This window comes from Syngnathoides biaculeatus, chromosome 17, assembly GCF_019802595.1.
Source record: "Syngnathoides biaculeatus isolate LvHL_M chromosome 17, ASM1980259v1, whole genome shotgun sequence".
Classification (NCBI taxonomy): domain Eukaryota; kingdom Metazoa; phylum Chordata; class Actinopteri; order Syngnathiformes; family Syngnathidae; genus Syngnathoides; species Syngnathoides biaculeatus.
The window spans coordinates 3,139,789-3,159,387 of NC_084656.1; the positions used below are offsets into that span (position 1 = coordinate 3,139,789).

The 19,599-nt window shown below is 41.8% G+C and overlaps 2 protein-coding genes across 6 annotated transcripts in view; both read left to right on the forward strand.

Moving 5' to 3' along the window:
* Positions 1–811: 811 nt before the first annotated feature.
* On the forward strand, positions 812–13,713 carry naif1 (nuclear apoptosis inducing factor 1). Its single transcript, XM_061801674.1, has 3 exons — positions 812–1,422; positions 2,988–3,038; positions 10,667–13,713. The coding sequence occupies exons 1-3, from the start codon at positions 978–980 to the stop codon at positions 11,218–11,220; spliced, it is 1,050 nt and encodes a 349-aa protein (XP_061657658.1). The 5' UTR covers positions 812–977; the 3' UTR covers positions 11,221–13,713.
* A 1,017-nt stretch (positions 13,714–14,730) lies between these two features.
* LOC133491085 (early estrogen-induced gene 1 protein-like) overlaps positions 14,731–19,599 on the forward strand; it is a 45,962-nt gene continuing 41,093 nt past the window's right edge. For all 5 annotated transcript variants that reach the window (XR_009792348.1, XR_009792350.1, XM_061801979.1 and 2 more), the window contains exons 1-2: positions 14,731–14,860; positions 15,159–15,423. Coding sequence is in view for 3 of the 5 variants with exons in the window: in XM_061801979.1 (XP_061657963.1) it covers positions 15,278–15,423 (146 nt within the window). In the remaining 2 variants the exon portion in view is untranslated. The remainder of the gene's footprint in view (positions 14,861–15,158; positions 15,424–19,599) is intronic.

Below are 19,599 nucleotides of genomic sequence, written 5' to 3' on the forward strand. Positions count from 1 at the left end.
GCAGTTCAGGGTATACCCCGCCTCCTGCCCAAAGATAGGTGGGATACGCTCCAGCACTCCCACAACCCTTGTGAGGATAAGTGGCTCAGAAAATGGATAGATAGATGGATGGATGAATTCTGCTGTGGACCAGAAAATCCTGAAGGTGAACGTCAGTCCATTTGTGTTTGATAGATATGCAAAAAAAAAAAAAAAATCAGGAAGGGGTCGAACACTGTACTTTTTCACGGTCCTGTAGATACTTTAGTGCATGCAGTGCAACTGACTGGCGACCAGTTCAGTGTAGTCCGCCTTTCACCCGAAGTCAGCGCCCTGTGACCCTAACCAGGATAGGCGCCGTTGAAAATAGATGGATAGATATTTTTTGTGACATTTTAGTTTGGCGGTGTGCGGTCAGCTTCTTCCATTGTAAAAATTGTGAAAATGTGCCCACTTGGGCAATCTGAGCAATGTACATTGTAAACATACCTTATTCAATGCTGTCCTAAAAAATAATCTTACTTTTATTACGGGGGGGCATATTTTTGATTGTATTCTAAAGATATTTCCTCATTTGTTTTCCAGTTTATGTGCAACGGATTTAGTTTTGTACAGTTTGTTGTAACCCAATCTGAGGTATAATTATTTATGTATTATGCATGTATCTCATTCATCGTAAAAAACCCAAACAAAAGCGATAATATACACTAAACTATGGTTGATGTTTTTTCCCTTTGGCTTTAAATTACATAGTTTGTTTGCCTCGCTAAATTACTGGCATTTGACGAAGCCAATAAAATCATGGCATTTGAACGAATAGAAGACCAACTAACCAATGAAATCATTGGAGGGTGGGATTTCTTGGTAAACTACCGTACGCTGGTTAGTAGGAAGAAAGAAGCCGATTCTGGAAGCCATTACGTTGCGCAGATCAATTCAGCAGTAATTTTGCGTATATTACGCACAAGTACTTATACAAAATAAGACTTTATGAGATCATGGTGTCGGTCGCGAAAAAGAGAAAAATGAATTTCTCGGAGAGAGAGGTTGAAATTATTGTGGAAGAAATAGAGAAACAAAAGCACACACTGGTGAACCACTTCAATGCTGGAGTCACCCACATGGCAAAGAACAACGCATGGTTGGAGATCCTCAAAAAGGTGAACGCTGTCACGACCTGTCCCAGAGAGTTGCCCGAGGTTAAGAAGAAGTGGTCTGATATGAAGACAGAGGTCCGAAGGAAGGTGGCCCAGGCGCGGGCTGCGATGGAGGGAACGTCCAGCGACTGCACCCCAGTTCCCGTCCTGCTCACTGCCATGCAGCAGAGGATTTGCAACCTCCTAGGAGAAGCCACCATCATCAGTTTACCTGCGGGAGACTCGGATCCTGAGATCACTTTGCCGGTCACAGCGAACGCCACCACCACCGTCACCCTCACAGAGAGTAAGTTGGCAAATGGGGCCGTTGCAGCCTCATAGCCTATACTGTATCTCCTGTGGGCACTAGAATAGGTGTGTTCCTCCTACACGCCTCAGTGATGTGCTGAACAAACTTCTCATCTGATTTGTATTCATCACAACTTTATATTGGGCACGTTCCTAAATCCCAGTTTCAAACGAAAATGTTCTGTGCCAGAGGATTTAACACATTTGCCGGCACGTCTCTCTATAGAAAGTCATAACTATAAATCGTATCATGAGTTTTTATTCATGCATTAGGTGGACGTGCATTTAACCAAGTTGTATGTTTATCACCTCTTTACAAACCTGCGTTGTTTACCTTTACGCCTTATATACAAATCATGCATCAACTGGATTATTGAATCACGCCATCATTTTATTTATTTGAAGAGCAAAGTAATTTATACAGATGGGATAATGTCGAAGTTGTGGCTTTCAGACCGGCATGCCAATGTTACTGGGAACATATTGTGAATGTTCATAACAATTAAAAAAAGAAATCTTGTGACCCCTGGCCAGAGGTTTACCATTTGACTAATAACTGATAGAAAAGTACAACAGAATAGCAGTACAGAAAGCAAATGATGAAATAAATTTCAGATTAATAATGGAATTCTCCCGCGACACTTGTAAGGATAAGCGGCTCAGGTAATGCATGGCATGGATGGAAATGGAATTCACTATCAGTTATATGGAATTTGTTAATGGCTAACTTAACACAAGACTTGTTTGCCATAGAAACGATAGCTACTTTCATCCAGTAGAGGGCAGGTAAGATGCCCGTTTTGTCAACCCATGACGTTTTTATTTGTGCAGATGCATTTCATAATGTTACAATTCAAAATTGAAATACTTTATTCGAACATATTGTACCTGGATCTAGCTGTAAAATTATTCAATATGCTTATACAAAGCAGCTTGTATATAGAGGGAGTGAGATCCAGCCTCTCACAGTGGCTATTATTGTCTTGAGTAATTCAGACATTGGAATATTCATTTAAAAAAAAATCTTCTGCAAAGAGCAAAGATCAAGTACTGAGGTCACCAAACTGGCCCCCTTCTACACCCCGGCTGCACTTAGAAATTCTGTCCATAAAAGTTATGTACAGAATCTGTGACAAAAACCAGCCTTGGTGGAGTCTAACTTTCAATGTAAACGTTTCTGACGTACTGCTGGCAATGTGGCCCAAAGAAGAAAATGAATTGCCCGATCTTTATTTAAAAAACGCTGCTGGGGCAGTGAATGTCCACATTAACAAAAGTTAAGTCTCTTAAGTGATTCTCACTGTTGGCGACAACCTCTTTAAAGTATTTACCACAAGAAAACATAGATCAAAGGTGCACTTTTTATAGTTTATCTTTGGAAAAAAGTAATTTTACAATAGAAACTCATGTCAGCAGCAGGAAACCTAGCACACACATGTTATTTTTATAGATGTAATAAATAATTGTGATTCATTGTTTTAAATTTTAATCTCATTTTTCAATGAGTCACTGCTCCAGTGTGGTTTTGTGTTAATTTGTTTACTCTCTCTCTTTTTATTTTAGCTCTTCCACCAGGTTCTACAACAATTTGTGATGAAGCAAAGACACTGAATGGTAAATTATATATTTATTTTTTTATGCCATCATCAGTATTCCTATATACATTCCTCAAAATATATTCCTTTCCTAGGCTGTGTGGATGCAGTTTATGATTACTAGAACATTTATTTGCACTACGAACGATAAGCAATTTGATGTGAAGCTACACTATCCAAGGTAAACGCGATTAATGAGTAGAGAGGGCAGCTGCTCAGAGGGAAATATAGTGCTTTTTAATGCTCTACTTAATCAGGTAACTGAAATAGTTACAGGCCTCAATTTATCAGACTTTATTTATTTATCAGAATTCTGAGTTTTCATCCAATGGGTTGAATTTAAGAACCCATATTTGACCAAACCAACTTTTTTTGTAGAATTTTGGGGTGGTTCTGTATATTGGCCCGATAGTGTTTCAGTAAACGTGAAATATGAATTGAAATTGTCCACGCATTCTTGAGTTCCAGATCTTCATCTTTTCCTTTCAGCTTGTCCCGATTAGGGGTCGCCTCAGTGTGTCATCTTTTTCCATCCAAGCCTATCTCGTGCATCTTCCTCTCTCACACCCACAGTCTTCATGTCCTCCCTCACAACATCCATCGACCTTTTCTTTGGTCTTCTCGCTCTTTTGCCTGGCAGCTCCATCCCCAGCAACCTTCTACCACAGGGTTCGCACGCGTCCCTAAAAGTCCCTAAAACCCCTAAATTTTCGAAGGTGCATTTAGGGGCTCCTAAAAGTCCTTAAAATCCAGGAAAACCGGTCAAGCCCCTAAAAAGACCTTAAATTATAAAAAATCAAAGGGAGGACCTCTACCGCCAAAATTTTCCCCCCAAAAAAATTATCTTTTATTTAAAAAAAAAAATAGCGATCCATCTGGCGTCTAAAACAGCCGGAAATTGTCAACGGAAGTCACCGTGTTGGCAACAAGTTGCCATCTTGTCGTCGATATTCCATTGTTTGTTTCCGTGAGTCGGCATTTCACTTCGTCTTCGTTACGTCTTTCATCAATCCAACTTGTATCACGGGGAAGTGCATTTTTCAAGATGCTTGGGTTGAAAGTAAGGAGTTTGGAAGCTGGGTTCGTTGAGATGCAAAAGATCGGCACATGTTTTACTGCCATCTGTGCAAGCAGAGCTACCAGCTAGGAAAGATGGGCGTCAAAGCACTGGAGTCGCACCAGAAAAAAAGAAGACACGCTGATTTGACGAAGACTCTCTCATCTAACGTTGGTATGAATCTGTTTCTAAAATATAAAGATAGTGAAGCATCAACTTCAAGCAGTGGTACTAGCAGTGCATGCGCACCTACAGTTGTCCAGCCATCGACTTCAACCAGCCAAAAGTCAGGCTCTATGAACGTAGTTCAATACACGAAGGAGGACTCGTTAAAGGCAGAGATCGTGTGGACTTAAAAAGTGATCTGCAGCCATTACAGTTACAAATCTTGTGAAAATAATTCAAAAGTGTTTGCAGTCATGTTCCCAGACAGTGACATTGCTAAAAACTACCACTGTGGGGAAAGGAAGACTTCGTACCTGGCTACATTTGGCATCGCTGCCCACTTTTCATCTCGACTGCCTCAAAGCCAAAAAAGCCGGAATAGAGACTGACATATCTACCTTTATTGAGAAGGCTGAGAGGCTGTGTGAGCAGGCAGAAGAAAAGAGGAAGCTGAGGTTTATCACCAAGGCCAATCCACTCAGAGGCAGAGCAAAGGACAAGAGAGGCTCTTTGGCACCTCTGCAGCAGCAAATAGAGGAGGCACTGGGTTGGCACAAGGAGTTAGAGTAGGGGTGCTGAGACAGACATCAGTAGAAGACATTTGTGTATATAGGAGCAATTGTAGTTAGAATCAGTTTTTCTGTATCCTGTTATGTGAAGACGTTGACAATGGTCATATCAATGAGAAGTACCACAAGGGGCAACAGGTGATCACTGTCACAGGTACTGAGGTACTGGAACCTTTGATGAACCAAGAACAGCCGATGGCACCATTTGGTGAGTCTTTTTTCCTTACTCTTGATTTCCCACGATGGCCCTAAATTTTTCCTGTCGGCCCTAAATTTTTTCCGTGTCAGTCCTAAATTTTTCGTGTCAGCCCCTAAGAATGGCCCTAAAAAGCCCTTAAATTTTTTGGGTCCGACTTAGTATGAACCCTGCACCAATATAGTCACTCTCTCGCCTCTGGACATATCCAAACCATCGAAGTCTGGTCTCTCTAACCTTGTCTTCAAAACATCCAACTTTGGCTGTCCCTCTAACGAGCTCATTTCTAATCCTACCCAACCTGCTCACTCTCAGCGAGAACCTTAATTTCTGCTACCTCCAGTCCAGCTTCCTGTTGTTTCTGCAGTGCCACCATCTCTAATCGTACATCATAGCCCTAGCCTCACCACTGTTTTATAAACTCTTCATCCTAGCGAAGACTCTTCTGTCACATAGAACACCAGACACCTTCCGCCAACTGTTCCACCCCGCTTGGACCCGTTTCTTCACTTCCTTACCACACTCTCCATTACTCTGTATTGTTGGCGCCAAATATTTGAAGTCGTCCACCCTCGCTATCTCTTTTCCCTGGAGCATCACTCTTCCTCCTCCGCCCCTCACATTCATGCACATACATTCTTTTTACTCCAGCTAATCTTTATTCCTCTCCTTTCCAGTGCGTGCCTCCATCTTTCTAATTGTTCCTCCGCCTCTTCCCTGCTTTCACTGCAGATCACAATATCTTCTGCAAACATCATGGTCCAAGTAAATTCGAATCTAACCCCATCTGTCAGCTCATTTGTAACGGCCGCAAACAGGAAGGGGCTCAGCGCAGATCCCGGATGCAGTCCCACCTCCACCTTAAATTCTTCTGACACACCTACGGCACATCTCACTGCTGTTCTGCTGCCCTCATACATGTCCTGTACTATTCTAACATATTTCCCCACCACACCAGACTTCCACATGGAGTACCACAGTTTCTCTCTTGGTACTCTGTCATAGGCTTTCTCTAGGTCTACAGAAATATAATGTAGCTCCTTCTGACCTTCTCTGTACTTTTCCATGAGCATCCTCAAGGTAAATAATGCATCTGTGGTACTCTTTCCTGAGTCTAGCCTCCACCACTCTTTCCCATAACTTCATTGTGTGGCTCCTAATCTTTATTCCTCTGTTGTTTCCAGTTCTGATTGTCACCTTTGTTCTTAAAAATGGGAAACTAGCACATGCGTTCATCTGAGATGACACACTGTGGCGACCCCGAAAGGGACAATCCGAAAGAAACACACACACACTTTTCCTCCATTCTTCTGGCATTTTCTCTCCCGCTAGTATTCTATTGAATCTTCTTTTCCTTTCGGCTTGTCCCGTTAGGGGTCGCCACAGCGTGTCATCTTTTGCCATCTTAGCCTATCTCCTGCATCTTCCTCTCTAACCCCAACTGCCCTCATGTCTTCCCTCACCACATCCATAAACCTTCTCTTTGGTCTTCCTCTCGCTCTTTTGCCTGGGAGCTCCATCCTCAGCATCCTTCTACCAATATACTCACTCTCTCGCCTCTGAACATGTCCAAACCATCGAAGTCTGCTCTCTCGAATCTTGTCTCCAAAACATCCAGCTTTGGCTGTCCCTCTAATGAGCTCATTTCTAATCCTATCCAACCTGGTCACTCCGAGCGAGAACCTCAACATCTTCATTTCTGCCACCTCCAGTTCAGCTTCCTGTTGTTTCTTCAGTGCCACCGTCTCTAATCCGTACATCATGGCCGGCCTCACCACTGTTTTGTAAACTTTGCCCTTCATCCTAGCAGACACTCTTCTGTCACATAACACACCAGACACCATTCGCCAGCTGTTCCAACCTGCTTGGACCCATTTCTTCACTTCCTGACCACACTCTATTCTATTGAATAAGTTGGTCAAAAACTCCACAGCCACCTCTCCAAATTGCTTCCATACCTCCACTGGTATGTCATCAGGACCAACTGTCTTTCCATTTTTCACCTGTTCAGTGCCTTTCTAACTTCCCCCTTAGTAATCATTGCCACTTCCTGGTCATTCATGGTTGCTTCTTCTACTCTTCCTTCTCTCCCATTTTCTTCATTCATTAACTTTTCAAAGTACTCTTTCCATCTACTTAGCACACTACTGGTACCAGCCAACTTGTTTCCATCGCTATCCTTAATAACCTTTATTTGCGACGCATCCTTCCCATCTCTATCCCTCTATCTGGCCAAACTGTAGGGATACTTTTCTCCTTCTTTCATATCCAACCTGGTTTACATGCCATATGCCTCTTGTTTAGCCTTTGCCACTTCTACCTTTTCCCTACGACGCATCTCAATGTACTCATTTCGCCTCTCCTCAGTCCTCTCCGTGTCCCACTTCTTCTTCGCTAATCTCTTTCCTTGAATTACTTCCTGTATTTTGGGGTTCCACCACAAAGTCTCCTTCTCCCCGTTCCTACCAGAAGGCAGCCCAACTACTCTCCTGCCGGCCTCTCTGAGGACCTTGGCAGTAGTATTCCAGTTTTCTGGGAGGTCTTCCTGTTCATCTAGAGTCTGTCTCACCTCTTACCGAAAGGCCACCCAACATTCTCCCTTTCTTAACTTCTACCACCTGATTCTTTGCTCTTCCTTCGCCTTCTTAATTTTCTTACCCGCTACCAGAGTCATCCTACACACCACCATCCTATGCTGTCGAGCTACATTCTCCCCACCACTACCTTACAGTCAATAACCTCCTTCAAATTAGATCATCTGCGCAAAATATAATCCACCTGCGTGCTTCTACCTCCGCTCTTGTAGGTCACTCTATGTTCCTGTCTCTTCTGGAAATAAGTGTTCGCCACTGCCAATTCAGTGTTTTTTGCGACGTCCACCACCATCTGACCCTCAAAGTCTCTTTCCTGGATGCCGTACTTACCCATCACTTCTTCATCACCCCTATTTCTTTGGCCAACATGTCCATTGAAATCTGCAGGAATCACAACTCGCTCTCTGTCTGGGATGCCCAGGACCACTTTGTCTAGTTCCTTCCAGAATTTCTCTTTCAACTCGAGGTCACATCCTACCTGTGCGGCATAGCCGCTAATCACAATATACATAATCCCCTCAATTTCAAATTTCATCCTCATCACTCGATCTGATACTCTTTTCACCTCTAAGACATTCTTAGCCAGCTCTTCCTTTAAAATAACCCCTACTCCATTTTTATTCCCATCTACTCCACGGTAAAACAATTTAAACCCTGCTCCTAAACTTCTAGTCTTACTCCCTTTCTACTTGGTCTGTTGGATGCACAATATATCAACCTTTCTCCTCTTCATTATGTCAACTAACTCCTGAGCTTTTCCTGCCATAGTTCCAACATTCAAAAATTTTCTATATTAATTAATTTGCTGCCGCACGGTGGCTCTGCTGGTAAAGCATTGGCCTCACAGTTCTGAGGTCCCGAGTTCGATCCTGATCCCGGCCCCGCCTGTGTGGAGTTTGCATGTTCTCCCTGTACCTGCGTGGGTTTACTCTGGGCACTCCGGTTTCCTCCCACATTCCAAAAACATGCAACATTAATTGGACACTCTAAATTGCCCCTAGGTGTGATTGTGAGTGTGGCTGTTTGTCTCAATGTGCCCTGCGATTGGCTGGCAACCAGTTAAGGCGTACCCCGCCTCCTGCCCGTTGACAACTGGGATAGGTTCCAGCACTCCCCGCGACCCTTGTGACGATAAGCGGCAAAGAAAATGGATGGATGGATGAATTAATTTGCTTTGTTAGACAAAATTCTTTTTAAAATGATAACTGTTGTTCAGGGTTAGGGTTGTTTTTAGAACCCTGTTTTTTCTCAAACAGAAACCCAAAATGTGTAGTTTTCAGTTGTTCAGGGATACTGTTTGTTTTTAGAATCCTGTTTTTTCTCAAATAAAAACCCAAAATCCAGGAACTTCCCAGGGTCAGCGTCATTTCAAAAAGTTAATGAAAATTAATAATAATAACTAAATATAGTTCCCTGAAGTTTATGAAGTTTTAATTTGATCTTTTATCAGCCATCAGATTTAAAAAGGAGTCTGCTTAAAAACGGATGGGTCCATTCCGGATGATTATTTTTGGTTAAAAACATACTAAATTTTATTTTTTAGGTGTTACTTTAAGTAGCGTGTTGTTATGACATGAGCTCTGTCGGCCGTCCGAGCGCTACTAGATAAAAGTACTGGTGCATAGCATGGAATGGATCGTGGTAAAATCAGTAACTTAAGATCCACTCCGATCCAGTAGCAGACTGCAGTGTGCCGTCGAACCAACACATTTTTGACGTTAAGAGAGGTACGGACAGAGCCTGAAGTGCACTTTGAAGCAGTCTTAATGGAGCCGTAGTTCATGGAGGAACCTAAACTCCCTCATATCTGGGTGTGTCATTACAATCAAATGACCCCGTTCCTTTTTTTTTCGTAGCTGTTGCTTATTTCCTTATCATGATTACAATTCAAACCAGGGCTTTCCATTGTCACAATTAAAGTATATTTTGTTCCGCTGTACCCTGCTATTCATCCAAGCAAAAAAGGAAAAGGCACCAGACTATTTCAGGGTCACTGATGGTGTAGTTGTACACACCCCTCACTTTGGTTTGTGGGATCAATTTCTGCTCAGTGATGGTGTCTATGTACCCTGTGACTGACTGGCGACCAGTTCACGGTGTAGCCTGTTTTTCACACTATGCTAGTTGGGATAGGCTCCGGCCCTGCTGTGACCCTTGAGAGGATAAACGGCTTGGAAGATGGACATGAACCAGAGTATTTCCTGTTTGGTTGTTTTGCAACCAGCGCCAAATCTGGCCAGGTTCATGGCGTGTTATTAGCACATGTTGGTACACAGCCAGTAATGTAAAAAATGAACACACGTGCTGTCTTAAGGCTATCATGTTGGTGTGCCTTTAGTTAACTGTTTTCTTGCTGACCTCCTCTTGCATAAAGCACATCTTTCCTGAGGCGAAGAGCTACATGATGAGAAATTCAAAGACTTTAAATCTATGATCTGTAAATTCTCTCCCTCAGTTGATATTCAGTATTCCAGCAGCAACCACCATGAGTTTACAACATTCAACATTGTTATTCTGCTCTGAAGGACAGCCAGTGGGGAAAAATGATGGATTGTTCAGAAGAAACAATTCACTTCAATTCAATTGTAAATTCACTATTATTTCTGTATTTTGTACAGTATTTATTGTATAGTAATTGTTTGGTAAGCTTTTTACAAAATACAAGGGGCTGGGCTTCGCCGATTGCAAGGTAAAATGTGTCATTTCCACTTCGTCATTTTTGGTGCACCAACAAGTGGGCCAGCATAAGAAATGATTCAGGCATTTCACTTAATATAAAAAAATAAAATAAGGAAAAATACAGCAAGATGTTTGAGGAGCTGATCCGCTCTATCACCTCTGTGTCACCTCAAATAACATTTTTAAAACAAAAAATTGTTATATACTCTGTTTCAGTTTGTTTAGTGTGCCTTCCTTCCTTTGTTAAAAGGCAGAATTGTTCACATATTTTGCTGTCGTACTATTTTAGATTGGAAAAATGACTACTTCTAACTAAGGTGCGTAGAGCTGAGTAGAAATGACTATCGTTTTCTTTGCTTCAAAGTAGCTTTTCTGTTCTTTTTCCAGCTGAAACAGCTTACCACACTTTAGAGGACGGTGGTGTGGTGGAGTACTGCACCACCACCGTAACCGATTCAGCCCCTGCTGTGGTGACAACCGTTGAGGCTCCAGTGGAGGTGTTAGCGTCATCTTCAGCTTCATCACCGCCTCCACCTCTGGGTCATGCCAAACCCCAGGAGTTGAAGAGTCGCATTGCCCTCAACTCAGCTCGACTTCTACAAGAGCAGAGAGTCACCAATGTCCACATCCGACAGATTGCCCAGCATCTGGAGGGTCAGAACCAGTTACTGCAGATGATGCGTCACTCCCAGGAGGCCCAGGCATTTGCGCAGGAGCGACAAGCCCAGGCCTTGGAAGGTACTCAGGCTGCACTGCTTGCATTGGTGCAAATGCTCAGGCCAGCTCTGAAAGACTTGCGCAAATTCCTCCAGAGTGGAATTGAGGTCACAAACTTGAACAGCGCGGCAGCAGGAGTGACAACTGATGAGGCATTAATAGAGGAACAGTGTAGGCCAACAACACCACCACTTGCTCCCCAACACAGAGAGGAAACACAATAGACTTTAATTTGCACAGCCACTACTACCTGTTTCCACTGCACATTTTTCTGAGGAATCCCTGCACAGAGACTTCAACCAAGCCTTGAAAAACATTTCATGAGTTGCCTTAGGAAGCGCATGTATAGTACATGATATTTTAACTTTGCATTATTATGAGTTGACCATGAATTCAGATGATAATGAATTCCTTTTTGTTTTTGTTTTTGGCCGAATCCTACAGCCAGTTTTAATTTTTTATGTTTACTGATCCCAAATAAAGAATTGTGGGGGGGTTGACAAAAGGTAGTGTTGTGAAGAAAAGAAATACGGTTCATTGTTGCCAATCAGGAATCTATGCACTTTTTGCCTATCAGAAATCTATGCACTGTAATTAGTTTCTTTCATTGTTGTTGTTTTATCAAGTAAATTAGATAAAATTGTGACAGAAAATGTCTTAAAATGTAATGTTAAGTGGGTTACATTATGCTATCTGAAAACTAGTCAAAAACTGCCTTTTGAAAACAGAATCCCGATTGAATCAATTATTGGATTTTTGCTCTAGTATTTACTTATGTACCGCGCATCCTCAAAAGGGTCAAGGGTGTGCTATTAGTTCAAGTATAATCATACAGTGAAGAAAATAAGTATTTGAACACCATGCTATATTGCAAGTTCTCCCACTTAGAAATAATGGGTCTGAAATTTTCATCGTAGGTGCATGTCCACTGTGAGCGAGATAATCTAAAAAGAAAACTCCAGAAATCACAATGAATGATTTTTAACAATTTATTTGTGTGATACAGCTGCAAATAAGTATTTGAACACCTGAAAAAAACAATGTTAATATTTGGTACAGTAGCCTTTGTTTGCAATTACAGAGGTCTAATGTTTCCTGTAGTTGTTCACCAGGTTTGCACACACTGCAGGAGGCATTTTGGCTCACTCGCCCACACAGATCTTCTCTAGATCAGACAGGTTTCTGGGCTGTCACTGAGAAACACAGACTTTCAGCTCCCTCCAAATATTTTCTCTTCGGTTTAGGTCTGGAGACTGGCTAGGCCACGCCAGAACCTTGATATGCTTCTTATGGAGCCACTCCTTAGTTTTCCTGGCTGTGTGCTTCGGGTCATTGTCATGTTGAAAGACCCAGCCACGACCCATCTTCAATGCTCTGACTGAGGGAAAGCGGTTGTTCCCCCAAACGTCACAATACATGGCCGCGGTCATCCTCTCCTTAATACAGTGCAGTCGTCCTGTCCAATGTGCAGAAAAAGACACCCAAAGCATCATGCTACCACCCCCATGCTTCACACTAGGGATTGTGTTCTTGTGATGGAACTCATCATTCGTGTTTTCCCAAACACGGTTCGTGGAATTATGACCTAAAAGTTCCATTTTGGTCTCATCTGACCACAAAACCTTCTCCCAGGACTCCTCTGTATCATCCAAATGGTCATTGGCAAACTTAAGATGGGCCTTAACGTACTGGTTTAAGTAGGGAAACCTTCCGTGCCATGCATGATTTCAAACTATGACGTCTTATTGTATTACCAATAGTCACCTTGGAAACGGTGGTCCCAGCTCTTTTCAGGTCATTGACCAAGTCCTGTTGTGTAGTCCTGGGCTGATTCCGCACCTTTCTAAGGATCACTGAGACCCCACAAGGGGATATCTTGCATGGGGCTCCACTCCGATTGAGATTGACTATCATATTTAGCTTCTTCCATTTTATAATTATTGCTCCAAGAGTGGACCTTTTTTCACCAAGCTGCTTGGCAATTTCTCCGTAGCCCTTTCCAGCCGTGTGGAGTTGTACAATTTTGTCTCTGGTGTCTTTGGACAGCTCTTTGCTCTTGGCCATGTTACAGGTTTGAGTCTTACTGATTGTATGGGGTGGACAGGTGTCTTTATGCAGCTAACGACCTCACACATGTGCATCTAATTCAGGATAATAGATGGAGTGGAGGTGGACTTTTAAAGGCGTACTAACAGGTCTTTGAGGGTCAGAATTCTCGCTGATGGACAGGTGTTGAAATACTCGTTAAAAACTTGTTAAAAAAATTATACATTGTGATTTCTGGATTTTTCTTTTTAGATTATCTCTCACAGTGGACATGCACCTACAATGAAAATTGCAGACTCTTCCATGATTTCTAAGTGGGAGAACTTGCAATATAGCAGGGTGTTCTAATGCTAATTTTCTTCACTGTACGTAATCAAGTATTTTAATCATTTAACCCTATTTCTTCATATAAAATTAAAAAAAATGTTTTCTATAGTCTCCACCAAAAGCAATGGAACAGGAAGGTCAATTCTTTTGTTTTTGTTACATACTGAAGACATTTGGATTTCAGATCAAAACATGAACATGAGACAAAAGTTCAGAATTCCAGAACGGATATTGGATTTTGTGCCAATATTGTTGGAAAGGAATGTAGCTGGATTAATTTGTACAATATCAGCACATTGTTACCATATCTGCCTGTAAATATATTCATTTTTATGTTTGAGACCAATCCAGCATAATTAAAAGGTCATTTTAGCTTTTTTACAAGAGATCACTTAACTCCAGAGGTAATGGTGATGACAGTATTTTATTTTTCAAATGGCTACAATTTATTAGTTGCTCCAATAATACATACATATCCATCCATCCTTATTCTTAGCCACTTATCCTCACAAGGGTTGCGGGAGTACTGGAGCCTATCCCAGGTATCATCTTGCAGGAGGCACAATACACCCTGAACTGGTTGCCAGCTAATCGCAGGGCACATAGATACAAACAGCCGCACTCACAATCCCACTTGGAAAGAATTTAAAAGTGTCCAATGAATGGTTTTTTTTGGGGATGTGGGAGCAAACCGGAGTGCCCGGAGAAACCCACGCAGGCACGAGGAGAACATGCAAACTACACTCAGGGAGGGCTGGGATTGAATATCTATGAATATTGCTGGTAAAGCGTTGGCCTCACAGTGCTAAGGTCCCGGGTTCAATCCCCAACCCGACTATGTGGAGTTTGTATGTTCTCCCCATGCCTGCGTGGGTTTCCTCCTGGCACTCCGGTTTCCTCCCACATTCCAAAATCATGCAACATTAATTGGACACTCTAAATTGCCCCTAGGTGTGATTGTGAGTGCGACTGTTGTTTGTCTCAATATGCCCTGCGATTGGCTGGGAACCAGTTCAGGGCGTACCCCGCCTCCTGCCCGTTGACAGCTGGGATAGGTTCCAGCACTCCCCGCGACCCTTGTGACGATAAGCGGCGAAGAAAATGGATGCGTGTGTGCGTGCGTGTGTGTACGTGTGTGTGTGTGTGTATATATATATATATATATATATATATATATATATATATATATATATATATATTATATATATATATAATTTTTTTTTTTTTTTTTTTTTTTTTTTTTTTTACCTGATACTGGCGTTCTCACCTTTTCTCGAACTACTTTCGTTTGTGTAGCATTACTTTGACTTTATGGACAGTCCCTAAACTCCATGTGATAAGTTCAAGTGCTTCCCTGGCCGATCAAAGTTGTACTCGACATCGGAGGGAAAAGGTCGTCCCGTGGCATTGGGTCCAAAAAGTACCCCATACGCAGCCCGCAGTTCTCCTCAAAGGTCCATACCTGAACTTTATAACCGGCTGAGGTTGAAGGTACGGTTTCGTCGTGTTTTTGTTTTTTTTTTAAACATGAATCGAGTGGAGGTGTGTTTGCGTGGAAGCTATTTTCGAGAATGTCAGAAACAGCCATGCAATTTATATTTTACTCGTATTCTACAAAACCAAACACAGCTGATTACTTTGATTTCACTGGTAGCCTCCCAAATATAGGGCTCTGTTAGTTTTTTCGGTTTTATGTTTTTTGAATGTGTAGATGGGTTATTACTGCTTTTATAATCCATATGCGTATCCTATTCTTATGATGTATCACAAATGTGCTTTTGTATTCCAGGTCAGAATACCGAGATGAATAACCCAAAAGCGAAGGTATTCCGACCTCCGCTGTGAAGCCAAATACAATTTTCTCCTTTTTTAAAAAAAACCGGGAGCGCACTCCATTACCTGAGAACAATGTCTTTTTTGACGAAAAAGAAGAAGTTCAAGTTTCAAGTGCATTTCACTTTAGAGGAGCTTACGGCAGTGCCTTTTGTCAACGGAGTACTTTTCTGTAAGATCCGGTTGATCGACGGTGGGGACTTTGTCATCCTATCATCCAGGTATTAAACACATCATTACACAAACATTGTTGCCTCCCATAAACGCACCCAACTCAAATGGCTAGTTACTGACTTTACGGTCACAACTTAGCTGATCTACGTACGCAATTCTGGTGTTGTAGTGTTTTTTTAATCACTAAAAAAGTAGCCGATATTTCTCCATGTGCTGCACTTAACCTTCAGTACAGTGAGAGATATTTCACTCTTTTGTTTCCTGAAAAACGTGCTCTAACTTCAACCTGGGTTTTGAGACGTTGGGATCAGTTGGTGTGTCAGAGGGCCCATCAGGTAAAGCTATAATAAAGTACTGTATAATGTATGTAATGGCGGCACTAAATTGCCTTTAGGTGTGATAATGAGTGCGAGTGGTTGTTTGCTTCAGTGTGCCTTGCAACCATTTGAGGCTGTACCCTGCCTCCTGCCGGATGAGAGCTGGGATAGGCTCCAGCACCCCCGTGACCCTCGAGAGGATAACCAGCTCAGAAAATGGATAGATACACATACATGTTTCTGCATATAAAAATAATGTCCTTGAATCAAGTAATAAGTGGAATGATGCACATGAACGACAAAAATCACCTTACATTTTAAAAATAAAACTACAAGGCACAGTATTAACTTACATGTTCTCACACAAGTCTTTCATGCTCAAACTAGTCAAAACAGACCTTCTGTTGTGAATTGTAATGGTGCTCAACTTTATGTAAAGGAATATACAGTAATGTCAATTGGGTGCTGACTGCTGAAAATAACTCAGAGAGAGTGGAACTACGGTATACCCCATGATAATAAGAACTCTTGCACAATAAGAGACTGAGAGAACTTTTAGAAAACTATGCTCTTGCTTCCAACGTTTCTCCAAGTATGTGTGTCAAGGATTAGACCAATATTTAGTAACGTTTACTCAAATAGTACAGTAGTTTATCACTATTTACATGGTGACTCATGTTTGACCTACCCGAACACAGCTTAATAGCAATTTGCTGGAAAAAATACAGAACATTGGTGCCTCAAACTGACACAGCATCTACTTTGCAAGGGGTCCGTTCTAATCTCACCTTGATCCAGCACAAAACCCAGAAAAGACACAGACGCCTGGTAGAACTCACATTTCTCAGGCTTGACATAAAGTTCATTTTGCAGCAGCCCACTGCAACAGAACGGACATGAACAACGTGAATCTTTACATCCGGGGAAAATATCAAAATATTGTCTAAATATACAAAAACGTACACATTCAACATGTCGTTCAAGACATGATTGACAAAGTTTTGGAAAACAGCAGGGACATTGGTTAATCCAGAAGGCATGACCAAATACTCATTATGTCCTGTCAGTGCTGTTTTCCACCTGTCCTGCTCCCTAATGCGTACAATATGATATGCACTGTGAGGTTGAGGGTCTAATCAGTCGTACTTCTTGCCATTAGTTAAGAAATCCAGTGAAGAATATTCACTCTTACAAATGTGGCTTTAATTTCTCAAGATTAGTATCAATATCAAAATAATTAAAGGATGTCAGTAATGAGTAGTAGCAAACTTTGAAGACTTAAATGATTGCTGGATTTGTGTTTGCACTGAGCTTTTTTTTTTTTTTTAATGAGTTTCGATTCAGCAGCATGGTGGTACAGCTGGAGAGATTTGGCTTCACAGTACTGAGTACTTGGGTTCAAATCCCAGGCCAGCCTGTGTGGAGTTTGCATATTCTCCCCGTGCTTCTGTGGTTTTTTTCCGTGCCCTGCGGTTTCTTCCAACATCTCAAAAACATTGAAGAGTCTGAAATGCCCTTAGGTGTGATTGTGAGTGCGACTGTTGTCTGTCTCCAAGTGCCCTGTGATTGGCTGGCAACCACTTCAGAGTGTACCCTGCCTCCTGCCCGCTGACAGCTGGGATAGGCTCCAGCACTACTGCAGATAAGTGCTTCAGAAAGTGGAATGGATGGAGTTTTTATGTCACAAAGGAAACAAGAAGGGAAGTTTCTTTACTGCTTTACTGCTCACAGATGGATGAGGTTCTGTCTGTGCTAAAGTTACTACAATTCTTAGCATGTCACTGCCAATGTCTTTGGTCTATATAAACAGCAGTACCTTTCACTAATATTTGTGATTGGGTCTGGTTTCCAGCTGTCCCGAATGGGATCTACTTGTGCGTCACGATGTGCAGCACCCCTAATTAGTCTTCCCAACACAGAATGTGGTAGATATTTACAGAATAAGGTCTGCAAATACTCAATATGTAGCATTGCTTCAGCACCATGTACATGACAAAACAGCCAAATCTAAAAAAAATGGGGTCTTGATTTATTTTTCAGATTTTTAGCTCATTGGTGTGTTTTGTGCCCTGTGATTGGTTGGCAACCAGTTCAGGGTGTACCCCGCCTCCTGCTCGTTAACAGCAGGTATAGGCTCCAGCACTCCCCGTGACCCTTGTGAGGATAAGCGGCTAAGAAAATGGATGGATGGTGTGTTTTTTAGTTTTTTTGTGGCTTGCTTTTGTTTGACCAAATTCACAAATTATCTGGTGTTTCATAATTCATAATTATACTGGGATAAAATGTATTGGAGATTCTATTACACAGAGCTATGCCATGTGTAACCTGACAACAGTATAGTGTGTTGCTTGTAGCTACACGCTGTACAATGATGTGATTGTGAAATGTTGTCAGTAAGATTGTTGTAAAACCTGTTGGACCATTTTAGTCCCTCTGTCTTTTGAGCCACCACTGAGCATAAAAAAAGAGAAAGTTCCTCTGACTGTCTTCACAATGCAAAGCTTGAAAGTATTGGTTATGGAAAGTATTCTCGTGTGCACAAAAAAGGCCAAAAAAAAGTAGCTATTAGTGAGTACATTTAATGATGTTCTCTTTGTTTTGTACAATTATGAATACTTGAAAAGAAAGCGACGTGTATTAAAGATACTTCAGCATGCAGCAAATTTGGTACTATCTCTGACATTCATAATTGAGCAGACACGTTTCTTTCTTGGATAAACTACCAGGATTAAGAGGTAAATAAATCTTACTACTTCCTGATTTTAGATATAAAAATCATGTATTGTGACAAGTTGTTTTGAGTAATAAGCAACTGTAGAACTGAACTACATTATATTGGGGATTTTTCCAACATCAGAATATAAGAACAGCTCTTCAATAACCCGAACAATCAAACTAATATTGCTTACATTCCAAAGTATTATCATTAAAAATATGAAACTTTTCGTGTATGATCTCATTACATTTTGCAGATAATGATGTCTTCGAGGAAACAAAATATTCTTTGATGGTAAAAGTTTAAATGTACAGTAACGTGTAGGTGGGCTGATTGTCCTGTTATTTGGATTAATGGGGGAATCCACTGGTTTGCACTTGCTGCGTCTGGAAGTATTCCTCCGTCTTCCCGATCAACCGATACTGCTATTTCTTCATGAGATTAAGATAAATCAGAGAAATCAGAGCTGGGCATAAATGGTGTCCCATGTAATCAAGCCTCTGTTGCGGCACAGCACACATCACATCCAATCTTATTTCCAGAAGAGACAGGAACATAGAGTGACCTACAAGAGCGGCGGTAGAAGCACGCAAGTGGATTATATTTTGTCCAGACGATGTAATCTAAAGGAAATTACTGACTGTAAAGTAGTGATAGGGTAGAGTGTAGCTCGACAGCATAGGATGGTGTAGGATGACTCTGGTATCGGGTAGGAAGATTAAGAAGGCAAAGGTAGAGCAGAGAATCAGGTGGTGGAAGTTGAGAAAGGAAGAATGTTGTGTGGCCTTTCGGAAAGAGGTGAGACGGGCTCTAGATAGACAGGAAGAGCACCCAGAAGACTGGAATACGACTACCAAGGTATTCAGAGAGGCAGCCAGGAGAATACTTGGGGTGTCCTCTGGTAGGAAAGGGGAGAAGGAGACTTGGTGGTGGAACCCTAAAATACAGGAAGTCATCCAAGGAAAGAGATTAGCAAAGAAAAAGTGGGATTCGGAGAGGACTGAGGAGAGGCGTAAGAAATACATTGAGATGCGTCGTAGAGGAAAGGTAGAGGTGGCGAAGGCTAAACAAGAGGCATATGAAGACATGTACACCAGGTTGGATACGAAAGAAGGAGAAAAGGATCTCTACAGGTTGGCCAGACAGAGGGATAGAGATGGAAAGATGTGCAGCAAGTAAAGGTGATTGAG